The sequence below is a fragment of the Leptonotus elevatus genome, chromosome 16, assembly GCF_054856555.1.
Source record: "Leptonotus elevatus isolate MCC_2025b chromosome 16, RoL_Lele_1.0, whole genome shotgun sequence".
Lineage (NCBI taxonomy): Eukaryota > Metazoa > Chordata > Actinopteri > Syngnathiformes > Syngnathidae > Leptonotus > Leptonotus elevatus.
In genome coordinates, this window is record NC_141254.1 from 17,734,076 (window position 1) to 17,748,220 (window position 14,145).

The 14,145-nt window shown below is 40.6% G+C and overlaps 1 protein-coding gene across 1 annotated transcript; it reads right to left on the reverse strand.

Annotated features, from left to right (window-relative positions):
• Nucleotides 1-2,842: 2,842 nt before the first annotated feature.
• On the reverse strand, nt 2,843-14,145 carry pygma (phosphorylase, glycogen, muscle A). The gene is made up of 20 exons (XM_086057885.1): nt 13,797-14,145; nt 10,882-10,983; nt 10,705-10,783; nt 10,474-10,577; nt 10,099-10,230; nt 9,888-9,999; nt 9,730-9,812; nt 8,064-8,207; nt 7,780-7,872; nt 7,515-7,661; nt 6,540-6,703; nt 6,336-6,450; nt 6,129-6,230; nt 5,742-5,889; nt 5,595-5,653; nt 4,837-4,978; nt 4,283-4,490; nt 3,678-3,812; nt 3,465-3,531; nt 2,843-3,363 (listed from the first exon to the last, which is right to left on the reverse strand). Exons 1-20 carry the CDS (start codon nt 14,037-14,039, stop codon nt 3,214-3,216), a joined length of 2,529 nt encoding a protein of 842 aa, XP_085914011.1. The 5' UTR covers nt 14,040-14,145; the 3' UTR covers nt 2,843-3,213.

A 14,145-nucleotide genomic window follows, 5' to 3' on the forward strand; every position in this document is an offset into this window, starting at 1 on the left:
AGCCTGAATGAAGCTGCAGGTGCATCGAAGCAAAACAAAACAAAAAATACGTTGATACAGCTGTGACAGTCACATCCAGAACAGTGTTGTCCTTTAAACTCTTTTTGGGTAACTTTTTTTTTAATCCCCAAACGTTAATACATGTAAAGCTACGGACCTCGCACCAGAAATGTCATTAGGTACACCTGCAAAAGATCTTCTAGTGGATTCTTCTTATCAATATTTGATATGTAAATAAGCTATTCTGTGATAGGCTTGTTGTTCATTCATTTAAAATTGATTGAGAAAAAGAACCAGATCTTATTAATATTAGTCATCTATTAAAAAAAATGCATATACGTCAACCTTTATTTCATAAAATGGTTGGGGGGGGGGGGTGATTTTTAAGGCATGGGACCTCTAAATAATCTGTGTTTATGAAAAAAGGAGCAGACTTGGCAGTGCAGCAGTGTAGGCTAGTTTAATACGGCCTTAAAAATATGCCAATAAGATACTTTCTTTTATTTTCAGCATTCATAATAGAATTAAATGTGACTTTGGACTTTAAACGTGGAAAATCAGATATGCCGACATGCCGTCTTCCGTTTTATTGCAGTGGTCAAATGTGACTGCCACCACATTGACAGTAGTAACACATTATTTATTTTCCCATTGCCTTGCGCTCCTCACTCTGTTACTAGTTACAAATACTGTTGATACACGTAAGATCATTTACCTTTGACCTCTTGTCTGCAACGGAAGCCAAAAACAATACATACAATTTTTTTCATGTTGCGCTGACAGTCCACAAGTTTGAACCATGTGAATGAGCTCTTAATGAACATTTTCTGAACTTGGCAAAATGTGAAATGTCCTTTCAAATATGCAAATATAGGTACAATAACTGCAAAGCATGCTGTTTTGTAGTTCTCCCTCACAAAATAGAAGCAGATTGTAATCAAATGAATTACATAATTGTATCACGTTTTCCAGTACAGTTTATATACCAATGATTTACAGGCTGTTCACATTGTTGTGAAATGTCTACACGCTGTTAAAGAAGGAAGAAGAAATAACACGTGCCGTTAACGCACATGCTCAGAGAAGTGTGTTTTTGCAAGCAAACATTGTTTATGTAGTTTGAGTATCAAGCATGTTGTCCAAACTGACTCAAACCGTTCTGAGAATTTTTTTAGAAGTGGCTGAAACGTATGATATGCATTTCTGTATGCTTCACTTTGAACTTCAAATGCTTTGTAAACAATGTCATAGAGCGCTGTCACCAATATGATATCATAAATTAGACAGTTGATTCCTTGTACCACATTAGCTGTAACTAAAGGAGGAGGGTCTGTGAAAATGTATTTTTTTTTAGACCACAAAGACAGTAATCAGTTTTGCTGTGACTTCACGATTTGCTATACACTTAAAATGACTTCTATCACCTACGATTTGCTCACCGTGAGCCTTCTTTGATTCCAAACGTCACAGTCAAACCTCCTTCATTCCTCCCCTTATTGAATTAATTTTATTATATCAGCAAGGTGATGTTTTATTTATGTTTAGATTTTAAACGCTTGATCGTGACCTTATGTCAGTCCTTGTCTTGATAAGACAGATAAGGCCTATCTAGAGAATCATTTAAATTCTGTTTTCTTGACATGGTGAATTACTCTTTTGTTTTCAAAAAGATCTCCTGCTGCTTGTGAATAGTTCTTATGGACTAAAGTTCACGGGTACATCACTGTAACATAAAAATGATGTTATCAGAAAATCCCACAATAACAGCTGACGTTAACGTATGGTTGTCTTCACTGGAAATAAAGTTCCAGCCCACCTGTCCAAGGTCCAGTCTTCTGCAGGACTGTGGCCCAAGCTGCACTAGGCTAGACCAGACCAGATCATTGTTTTTTTTTCTTACTTCCAACCTTCTCAAAGTATTCTTTAAGTATTTTCTATACTACATCCCCTCACAAGGGTCATCTGTGTGCTGGAGTGTATCCCAGGGCTCATGCAGACCAACAACCATTTAGACTGACATCCACTCCGATGGACAGTTTAGAGTCCTTCAAGTATGTTTTTGTAATGCGGAATGAACTCCACACGTAGGACAGCCGTATGAAAATCAAAGCCAGAACCTCACCAGTGAGAAAGATGCGCTGATCACTAATCACACCCTTAGATCATGTCACTTTTATGACTGATGTTATTTTCAGTCAACACCAATTGGCAAAATGGCCGCTTAAGATGGATAAAGATTGGTGGATTTGCTGCTTTATTCATGTTACACAAACTCAATATTAGTCATGATACCTTGTTAATACTAGTCGGACTGCAAAGAACATATTGTAAATAAAATATTTGGATTGACTTCGCCCTTAAAAGAAAGGGGGGGGGGGGGAAGCTTGCGTTGCTAATTAGTATTTTTCCAACTATAATTATTGAACAACAAAGAAAAAAGCCTGAATAATACCTGAAATCCTACTAACGACAATCACTACAACACCCTTGTCCCCACAAACACTCCACGCTGACCATATCAGCCTAATGGCGGCATTTGGTAAACCAACATTGTATGCGTTTATCAGCACCGAGAATAGTTCTCGTTTTTGCTGATTGCGTCACTTGAAAATACAGTTCCGAAGATAGCAACTGCCTGCAAGGCTGATTAAAATGTAAACTAATGCACATATGTTCTGGATTTCCTGTTTGAAATTCCTGTTTTGCAGCAGATTTGTTACTGTGAAATTGAGCTCTGACATTATAACCCCAATCTGATGGCAAATATCATCCCTTATAAGGTCATCAGTGTGCTTTTGGACAACAGTTCAATGGAGATAAGAAAAATTAGTCACCCAGGCTGTTGTGCTATTTTTGACATATTTTATTCAGAATGGGTTTGCGTATGAGTGCCGTTGGGACATTTGCACAAAGAAAATCACCAGTCATCTCACAAAGCCCACCACAAAGCTCCTTGATCAGCTTCACAGCAGCTAAATTGCAATCTCTGCACCCCTTGAACCTGGCTGCAAGCTGTGGTTTGGTGTATAAATGCAAATGGCCTGAAAAGTGTAGCTTGTTTATGGCACTGTGAATTGATGCAAGTAGAATTTAATTTGAAACTGGCTGAACCTTTTGGATGGGCTTTAACCGCCTGACACAGCCTCTATCCTGGAAGTTAAGACAACAAGTTCATGTTTATGATAATGTTGATGATGCTGTCCCGTGGACAGTTTAGTGTAGGTTGTCAGGGTTGGGGAGTTTCTCCAGTGTAGGCTCCATGCCCCAGATCTCACGAGCGTATTGGGCAATGGTGCGGTCACTGGAGAACTTGCCAGATCCAGCAATGTTGTAGATCACCTTCTTGGTCCATTCCTTGGGGTTCTGGGTTGAGGATGAGAATACGGGCAGTGATGAATAAGATGTCTATATATGAATTGAAAAGCCATTTTAATCACAATCATGGCGTATTGCCTTGTACAGACCTTATAAAGCGCATTGACTTTCTCCTGGCTTTTAATATACTCTTCATAATCAGCGAAGACCTTAAATCTGGTGCACAAAATAACACAATTAACTTGATGATGAAAAATCAGCAGGCACATGATTAGTCTCCGCGGTAATTCCACCGACATGCAAATTTATAGCTAAGCGCGTTGCTACTTTTATGGCTGTTTTTTGATATGAGATGCTTTTACCTGTCATGATGCATCAGCATGTTGACGATTTCTTTGAACAAGTCAGGCTGCTTTGGGCTGAAAAAGCCTCCGGCAATCTGGTCGATGGCTTGTTTCAGCTCCGGCAGGCGATTGTAGTACTCGTGAGCATGGTATCTACAGGCACAGTCGCAGAAAAATAAAACCTTGGCATTTCCATAGTAACAAGTTCATTTAAGATTTGCTAATGTCTATACAGTTGCATAGGCCAGATCCCTAAGGGCACAGTGTCTAGAATATCTTCACTACGTGAGAGATGGTACAGTGAGGATAATGATGTAGCGATTGCTCAAAGTGCAATTGAGAAATTGCTGTGTTTATAGTCCAAGTGCAAAACATTTCAAGATGTTTATTGTACAGCACCAAAATATTTGTCATGAAATGAAGTGTGCGCTTATGGGGGGCGCATATTCCAAAATCCATTACAAGTGCTATAGCAATATTGCCTTGATTGAGAATCATAATCTTTTAAAGCAAACACATTTTATACAGTACATCTCATAAGGAATTTTATTAATGTAATTACTGTAGTGCATTATGTTAATTTATGATTATATGATTTGGCCAGATGGAAGCTGTCGCCTTACCCTTTCCTGTCCATTTCATCAACGTCGTCCACCCTCATGCCAAAGATGAAGAGGTTGTCCTCGCCCGCCTCCTCAGCCATCTCCACATTGGCTCCATCCATGGTTCCGATGGTCAGAGCGCCGTTCAGCATGAACTTCATGTTGCCAGTGCCGGAGGCCTCAGTGCCCGCTGTAGAGATCTGCTGGGAGAGGTCAGCAGCTGGGATGGCTGAAAGATGACAGAGGTAAGCGGTCAACGACTGTGGAAAAGGGGTGTCAAATGCATTTGGGTTCAAAAGACCCAGTGTCGCATACTGTTTAACTTGATGTCAAGTGGGATGGACTAGTAAAATGGTAGCATCTTTGATATAAATGGCAATAAGACGGTGTTTTCCCCTGTGTTTCAAATTCCTCCTGTGGAGATTAAACCTACGAGTAGACCGGTTTTGGCCAGCAAACCATATTTTTTGATACCACTACCTGCAACCATGGTTTTTTTCCTCCATCTGCTGGGGACCAAAGTAACAGCGGGATGTGCAAGCAAAGCAGGTAAGTGCAAAGGGGGCGTGACATACCCTTCTCAGCGAGTGTGACTCTGTAGTTCTCCAAAAAGATGACTTTGAGCCGGTCTCCCACCACAGGATCATTGTTGACCACTTCGCCGATAGCTGTGATCAGACGAATAATCATCTTGGCAGTGTGGTAGCCAGGAGCGGCCTGCAACAAATCACACGTCACGCTAGCTGTGGTTAACAGCTGCAAACAAGACCTGCTGACAATGGGGCCTCAAAGTCGAACACAATACGTTTCATTCCGGGATGCCTGTTGACCTCTTCTCCCCGATTTTTCAACAGTTTTGGAAGCTACCTTCCTTAAAACTTTATTTACTAAGGAAAATTTGTAGGTGGGAATTTGACTTCAGATTCCTTGCATGTGCAAACTCCAAAATTTCCCACGACAACTTTTAGTTTAAAGTCAAACTTTTAAACATTTATTGACAATAATATGTTCTATGTGACCTTATTAGTCAAAACATGACATTCTGATGAATATTACATTTGTGTAAATACGAGTTATGAAGCAAAATTCTGCCGTTTTTATCAATCTCTGTTACCTGAGACCTGAGCAACTGTGATATCATTTTCATTCGACAGCAGGTGGCAAAATGGCCACCTTCTGATATTGAAAAAAACTGCTGGATTTTGCTGCTTAACTTATATTCCACACACAATATTAACAACAAATACAATATTTAGACTAGTGGGGCTGCATAGAAATTTATTATTGTCAATAATTTTTAAGGGGGGTTGACTTCCCCTTTTGAGGCACATACCTTTCCTCCAATCATAACGGTTCTCGGTGTCCACTGCTTGTTGGGCTCTTTCTTGATTCCTGGCAGCAATATAAAGAGATTTAAGCACTTAGGCAGCCCTGTTAATCACTATTGTGATGTGAATTAAAATGAATGTCGAATGCTTACGGTTATAATAGGTGATGATGTGCAGACAGTTGAGTAGCTGCCTCTTGTATTCGTGGATTCTCTTGACTTGAATGTCAAACATGGAGCTTGGATTGATCTTAACCTTATAGTGCTCCTCCAAGTGCATGGAAAACTTCATTTTGTTTTCCTGAAAAATAACAAGATTGACTTTAGCGTGTCTGATAGTTGTTATTGTTATTATTGTTATCGTGATAGTTGTTGTATTTCCTTTAGTCAAATTGAGAAAAACACTTCTGTAACAAAAAGTATCCTCTTAATGATAGGCACCCCTACTGATGACTGTAAAAAACACATAATAGAGGTTCGCATATTGAGCCGAAAGGAACAAACAGTGGCGCAGACTCAAAAAGATGAACTCGACTTCACCTGCTTCACTTTGGCAACATCACGGATGAAAGCTTCGTCGTTCACAAACTTGCGCAGACGCTGCAGCTGGTCCAGGTCACGGATGAAGTCCTCTCCGATTCTCTTGATTAGACGAGAATGGAAAATGTGTATGCGGGTGCAGTTTTTCACACACAAAGAACGGTGGGATATCTGTGTGAGGCATGTGCGTTTAAAAACACCGCTAACCTCGGCGATGACCTCAGCCAGGCCAGGGTTACACATCACCAGCCAGCGGCGAGGAGTGATGCCGTTAGTCTTGTTCTGGAACTTGTGTGGCTCCATTTCATAGAAGTCCTTGAAGCTGCGGGGCAGACATAAATCGGGACACACAAATAATGAAACGGCTCACGGCCAAAGGTGCATGGACTGCGACGAGCGCGGCGAACGTACACGGTCGCTTTGAGGATGTCTGAGTGGATCTGGGCCACGCCATTGACCGCGTGTGACCCGACGATGCACAAATGGGCCATGTTGATCCTCTTCTGTCCTCCTTCTTCAATGAGGGACATACGGCTCAGACGGTCGCTATCACCAGGGAATTTTGCAGCAACGTTCTGACAAATAACAGGATGAATGGTACAAATTCATAGAATAACTTTCTCATTTAGTTGTGGTTAGTAAACAACTGCATCTCCCCAACTTTACTTAGACATGCTGTGAAAATCGCAGAGATAGATGAAAGCAAATTCCATTTCACTTTTCACCTTTAATTCACGCTTTGGCACATTGGTCCCCAAGCGACTGTCTACAGCTCGGCAGTGAAACCGAATTGACAGAAAGGACGGCTGCGCACTGCAGACTGAGGCATGTCTCAAACCTTGTTATTTCCTCCTGAAATTGTGCGTCTGAAAATTTTTGTCTTAGAGCTATGATCTTTGGAATATTTGTGGCTGATGGGAAATGGGCACGGTGTTTAGTTTGGTGGCTTGAGGGGCGAAATAATCCGTCACGTTCACCGGAGTGTAGAAACCCGGGACCTGTCGTTAGTCCCCCAAAGGGCTGAACTGGGGAGTCAAGCCATGTGAAACAGAGACAGGAAATGATTTTTAATTTTGCATTCTAATTTGCAAAAACATTGACCCGCAGGCCTGCATAATTTACTTACGTATTCCCGTGTGTGTGTGTGTGTATGTGTTTGTTTGTTTTTGTTAAAAATGACTGTTATTTAATTGCGGTCATTCCCATTTCCAATCAGACGTGCACTGGACATAAGGAATGCATGCACATCCCGACCTCCTGTCCTGAATCTGATCAATGAGCAGGCCAATAATGTATAATTCCTCATCTATATTTCGTAACACAAGGATACATACAATATGTGCAGAGCATGACAAATTAAAGCATGTTGCAATATATAGTACCAACCTCCATGTGGCGACGGTTGATCTCATAGACAATTTCCAAGTGGCGGGGCAACAGATGGGCAAACAGGTCCACTGGCCACCTCTCCAGAGCCTCTGGGAGGACTGTGTGATTGGTGTAGGCACAAGTACGCACGCACACGTCCCACGCCTGTACACAAGGAAATATTTGACTTATTTACTTGACTTATTTGACCTAAGGTCACTATATGAGTTAATTCTGGTGCTGTTTGTTAAGCTTAGGTATTGAATAAAATAGCTCAACTGACATTATCCCATGGAAGTTGCTCTTCATCAATTAGAACCCTCATCAGCTCAGGGATAGCCATAGCTGGGTGAGTGTCGTTCAACTGGATGGCAACCTAAATAAACACAATTTTGTTAGATGTCAGGAGCCAGTTCAAGAAAACAGTCGTGGAGTGCTCAGTACGATAATCACCCTGCAACAATGCTTTAACACAATGACAGAGGCAATTTTAAGTAAGAGACATTGGGTTGGGTGTTTCAATTTGACAGACACTATTTTGTTTTTGTTTTTTTTCCCTCCCTTCACCTTGTCAGGCAGTTTGCTGAAATCTGTGCGAGCAATCTCCCTGGAGCCAAACTTGGAGACCTTGAAACGGCGAATGATGTCTTGCAGGGTGGCAGACACCACAAAGTATTCCTGCTTCAGACGCAGCTCCTTGCCCTCAAAGAACTGAGAAAAGAGACACTTAAGTATGTTGTTGTCCATTAAACCTTGACACATCATTACATAAAAAAAAAAATAGGATCTTAGCGCTTATCATTCACTTATGTACATCTGCCAGCATTGTGCACATGTGCACTCTGCGCTGGCCTTGCAAATATTGACGGCAGGCCATTTGCAAATATTTTCAAAACAGTGTTGGCAAAACAGTGAATGTATGTATTAGGTTAAAATGTAGGACTTTTAGCATTTTCGGCATCATGGTATCATGTTGTGGTTATGTCAATATTGTTGATCATTAGACTAAATTTAGATGATGTTGGTTTTTTTCCACCATTGCATTTAGTAGTTTCACGATCACCTAAATTGAGCATTTACAGTATGTTTATGTAATTTTTAGTGATGGGCGAGTACCGATACCAGGCATCGTATCGGGCCAATACTCGGTCTTATTTCAAGGTATTGGTACTTGTGGCCCGCCCTCTTGTGGCCATTTTATGATCAGGGACTAGAAATTATAAATTGAGCCGCATCCAAAATGTTGTCTATACAGTACTATACAAATTAAAAAGCTCAGTTTATATTGAATGAGGTAAGGATGGGCGAGTAACGGCCGATACCAGGTCTTATTTCACATCTCGTGGCCGTTTTACAATAAATAGCTAGAAATGACAGGAATAGAAAATTGCCATTAATTTTATGCAATTTAAAGGAAAGATTCTGAATTTGGACATATAGGTCTTTCTTTAAAAGTATCTGTCATTGTTTTTGTTTTTTTTGTAGAATATTTATGTATTAAAAGTACTAGTGGTATTAGTAGTTTGTATCTGTATCTATGACTACTGAAGAGTTGAGTAACAAGTACGTACACTGGTATCGGTCTGGAAAAAAAAGTGGTATCAAACATCCCTAGTAATATCAATTAAGCATAATTAATATAGGTCAACAAATTCAGCAGATTTTAAAACTTTACTTACTGCTAGTAATATTTTTGTACAATAGCCTACACTTGCATGAAACCGGTTAACAAAAGTCATATTTTTGAGTGAACTTAAACACGACATTTATAAATAAATGACGATACAAAGTGCATGACTTTGCAGTTTACGAAGAAATTGCTGAATGTATCCCAATAGACTTACACATTTCTATCACTCCATTCTCGTAGATAGAAATAGACAACATAACCCAACAGCAGTGCTTGCTGGCTAAAATTAGATCCAAACGGTGCTTAAATATTGGGTCAGCCACTTTCTGCCCTCACTTGCTCAGACATAAATTACCATGACACGGTTTATAGGTAAAGCTTTAGGGTTATCAAGCAAATCCTCCATCTGGAGCCTGTAGGGAGGCAACGCATGGTGGTCAGGTCTTATGTCAGATTTAAAAGGCAGCTGAAGACGAAGACCCTCAGGTCTTTGAGGGCCAGATTATGGAAATCCATCTTTTAAGATTCAGATGCGTACCTGAATAGGAGCAATGTCGACTGTATAAAGATTAAAAAAAAATCTAATTAGTCCTCCTTTCTTACGTTGTCATTGGGATACAGCACCCGGGAGATGTTCTCAGCCAGGTTACGATCCAACACAGCCTGAATGTAACCACCAACATTGACTGCAAAGCAAACAAAAGTGCATTTGCAAAAGCTTTCAATGGTGCGAAACCAAAAACTGTCAGCAAGACACATACAGTCTTTCAGATTAAAGTCGCATGGTGCCTTTGCAGACCACAGCCTCATGGTGTTGACTATGTTGTTTCTGTAGCCAGGGACTGGGGTGTCATATGGCAGAGCCAGAACTACCTGCCAACAAATTACAGGTGGAGAGACACATTTCAGATTCTCAGATTTGACTCCTGATAGCTCTATAAATATATTTTTTCTTTTCTTCTTTTTTTTCACCTGAGTGTCAACCCATTTGACACCCTCGGGGTGATGCTCGGTCCTGCCGTAGAAGTGCACAGGGCGCATGTACTCAGGACGGGCCTTCTCCCAGGCGTTGCCATAGCGCAGCCAGTCATCAGCCTCTTCAACCTTCATAATGACATTGCGAGTGAAAAACACTCATTAGGTGAGTACGTTCGAAGCTGAGTCAGACCCGGAAAATGACAAGGACAATCAAGACAAGATAATGATAACACATAATTATGGTTATTATTCACTTTATGCCATTAGGTTGCCTGAACCCACATCTGTTCTCAAATAAGACCCAAGAATATTCTGTACATGTTTTTTGTTTTTTTCAAAGAAGAGAGGGAAATTGCCGATGTTACTAACCTGCCAGCCGTTCATTATTTTCTGGTTGAAGATACCGAATTCATAGCGGATACCGTAACCATAGGCAGCCAGGCCAAGGGACGCCATGGAGTCCAGGAAACAGGCTGGAAGTCAACACAAAGCATAAGAAGAACATGATCATTCTTCCGCAAGCTGTGCAAATTCAAGTGAGTGAGTGATTGTAGTAAAGATTAGAAAAATTCTATTGTGTTGGGGTAATAAAAAGCACACCGGCTAGTCGGCCAAGTCCACCATTTCCCAAACCAGCGTCTTCCTCCATGTCCTCCAGTTCCTCCATGTCCAGACCCAACTAAAGATTCCAGAGTGCACGCATACACTGATGTTAATATAAGAAACTGTTTTAAAATTTACACTTAGGTTTAAAAACATAAAGCCGTTTGCTTTCACCTGGTATGTGGCTTCATCACAGGCATTTTCCAGTGCAAGGTTGACCATGGTGTTCTGGAGGGTACGGCCCATGTAGAACTCCAGTGATATGTAGTACACACGCTGTGTAAAAAAAAAACACAATAGTGTGCATATATCACAGGTTGTAAAACATTTTTCACCAAGTAGCACTGAAAAAAAATACTTAGCTCTCCAAGTACCACCATCACGTCCTATATTTAAATGTAAATGTATTGAACAGTAGTGTTATAGCCCTTCGTGTTCCTTAAAAACAAGACAGTAGAATATATTGAAGATGATCTTGTACCTCTGTAACATTATGCAGTCTGAACATTAACACTGTGCTTAAATTCAATTAAATTTATTGCAAACTATTCAAATAGAAATTTAATTTACAGTTCTTACAGATTTAATGCAAATATATTGAAAAGTTAAATACAATTGAACTGTGCTTGAACAGTGATTCTTGCATACAAATGGTATACGGTTTGGTCAGGGCCCAACCACAAAAACAAATCAGCGCCAATTATGTTTTAATGGTTTCCGGGTAATTTTGGACTGCTGAGTCCCAAAATGACATCCATTTATTTTAATTGGCTCTATTTGTTGAGATATCAATATTATTGACAATTCATTGATTGATAATTAATGTGCTTTAACAGTTTACGAAATGTACTTTGATTGTTAAAAACAAGTCGTTTTTGTCCTTTGTCGTCACCTGTTTTTGCATTGTTTACTGCTAATATTGCCTAATTTTCAGAATTATTGCTTAAAGCTACTCATTGCAGGAAATAGAATTTCAAAAAGCTACTGCCACGTGTGGCTGAAAAATGAAACTGCACACTTCCTTTTTCACGTACACGATGAGTGCATGACGTAGGCAGACTGAGGATGGGAAATTTGACTTTTGGCCAGAGTCTTGAAGGAGTGCCCATTGTCAACATGTAAGGTGTTAATGTGCTAATTAGAAGATGTTTGAACCGTAAAATAAAAAAGCCTATTGTAAAGATGTTTTGGGGAAAATGTCTACATCGAGCAACTTTAATTCTCACATGAAACATGATTTGCATATAGAAGTCTCTTTGGAGTAGCAATTGCCATCTTCCCGATATTGCATCAAAAAGGAATACTGTATGAACATGCTTGATAAGGCAGATACTGCCTCATCAAAGATGTAGCATATAGAGCATACCAATGTCATAACTAACAAGCATATTTCTAGCACTTAAAAATAAGAATAAAACTAAGGAATATCCCAAAAACTAGAACCAATTCAAAAATGTCATATTCAGATTCGGAGACATCAACATACTAGTTGAAACTTTGTTGGCACCAAAATGCGTGTTTACCAATGTTACAACTGCCATTAAAGAAATCGCAAATAAGTGTGGAATTGTGTGAAAATACCGCAAATAAGCAAATTTCTTAGGGGGGAAAAAATGGGGAGAAAATCCGTCAATAGGTGACTCTGCGAATGCTATATATCACTTTACATCGCCAAAGCAAAAAAAGCCAATCTCCCATCATATTTGACGTACAGTATCCCATAAAATACTCATTGCGATCACATTGCATGCATGAGTAATCGTCCACCTGGGCCTGCTTGGCGTTTAGCCTTTGCCATTTAGGCGTTTGGTTTTTTTCTCCCCCTCTTCTGAAATTGAGAAGGCAGAAGCCCACTGAAGAGCAAAAGCAGAGGGTAGAAGGGAAGGGACTAAGGGACAAATTGCATTCTGTATTACATAACGGCAACATTTTGGTTTGGCGAAAATAGCTCCTGTGGAGGTCGTTGTAAAGGTCAGCCTGAGAGTGATATTCTTTCCTTGTGGAGTGATAGAAGTGGTTCACCCACTTGTGTATAATAAAATTAAATGCTCATGATAGAGTCTTCTGACAGCCAGAGTTCAGTTATTTGATTGGATTTGTTACACATCTTAACTGACTTTGATTTTGTCTATTTCTTCAGTTCTTGGTAGTCTAATTGTCCTAGTTACCTTTTTAACTGATACTTATAAATATCCTCAATAAATCAAGTGGCTGTCACGGTCGCGTTGCAGTACATGAGCTCACATCTCTGTTCAAGGTTTCTTTTCAAGGAATTCACCTTTGACCTTTCAGTCTGCGGCAGTGAACAAGGTCGATACAGTCGGGAGGGTCGGGCGGTTCAGTGTGAGGTTGCATCCTACCAACGCTGGATTAAATCCGTTCTAAAAATGTATTCCACTCTTCAAGTAAATGTCACCCTGCTTGGGTGAACACAAAAGGCACTTAAGTGACAGAACAATGACTCTCTTGGATGTAACAAAAGGGAGAGAGAGAAAAAATCCCTTTTTTTCTGCAGTGATACATTAAATAGCAAATAACAATTTTCCCTTCATGCAAATATAATTGATATTGCTTTCACTTGGCCGCCAAATCACTATTTGCAATTACGTGTGTGTCAGCTTACTATTGTAAGTACAGTTTCTCTCGCCGTGCACCTGTACGGGGGCGTAGATATGAAACCTAGTGCCCTTGGAGGCATGTGCCCATGTGAGACAAGCGGAGGCAGTGTGCTTTATGGCGAGGCGGAATAGGAGCAGAAGGTCACGGAGAGGTTTAATGTTTCAACGCATCGTAAGAATGGAAGCTTAGCAGCAGACTGCTGAGGAGCCCTTGTGAAGTTTAAATGTCATGCCCTGGCATTAGATTGTACCCAGGCTGCTCCAATACGGCTGAGGAATGAGAAACCTTTTGCTTGTATGCAATGGAAAATGGCTGTCGTTTAGCAGGAGGATTTAAGATGGAGGATTTAAACAAAATGTAACCACAAAATATATATTTATTTATTTTTGTCACTACCAAATGGGTGCATTCAAGGCAGGTCACATGACTTTGGATCTCAAGTATTTGCTCATGTCGTGACTTTAACTTACTTTGGGATCCTTCTCGTAGTAGTGCTGCTGGGTTCTGATCCACCTGCCGATCAAGTGGTCCCGCACGGTGTGGGCAAGAGCAAAGTAGTAATCCCTTCTTGTCGCCACATTTCTGTCTTTGGCCAGCGTGAAGTGGAGGTGCCTGTTGAAATTCTGCTTCAGCTCGGTGACATTATCAACACCGGCCAGGCCTCGCACAGAGATCTGCTTCTTCCTGTCATGGTCGGACAACGGTTTGGACATGGCGGCTCAGGGTTCGCTAGCTGAGACCTCTGGGAGAACGTTTCACGTTTAAGCAAGCGCCACCAGGCCCAGACACACAGATAGAGAGGCAGCACAAAGCGGGGTT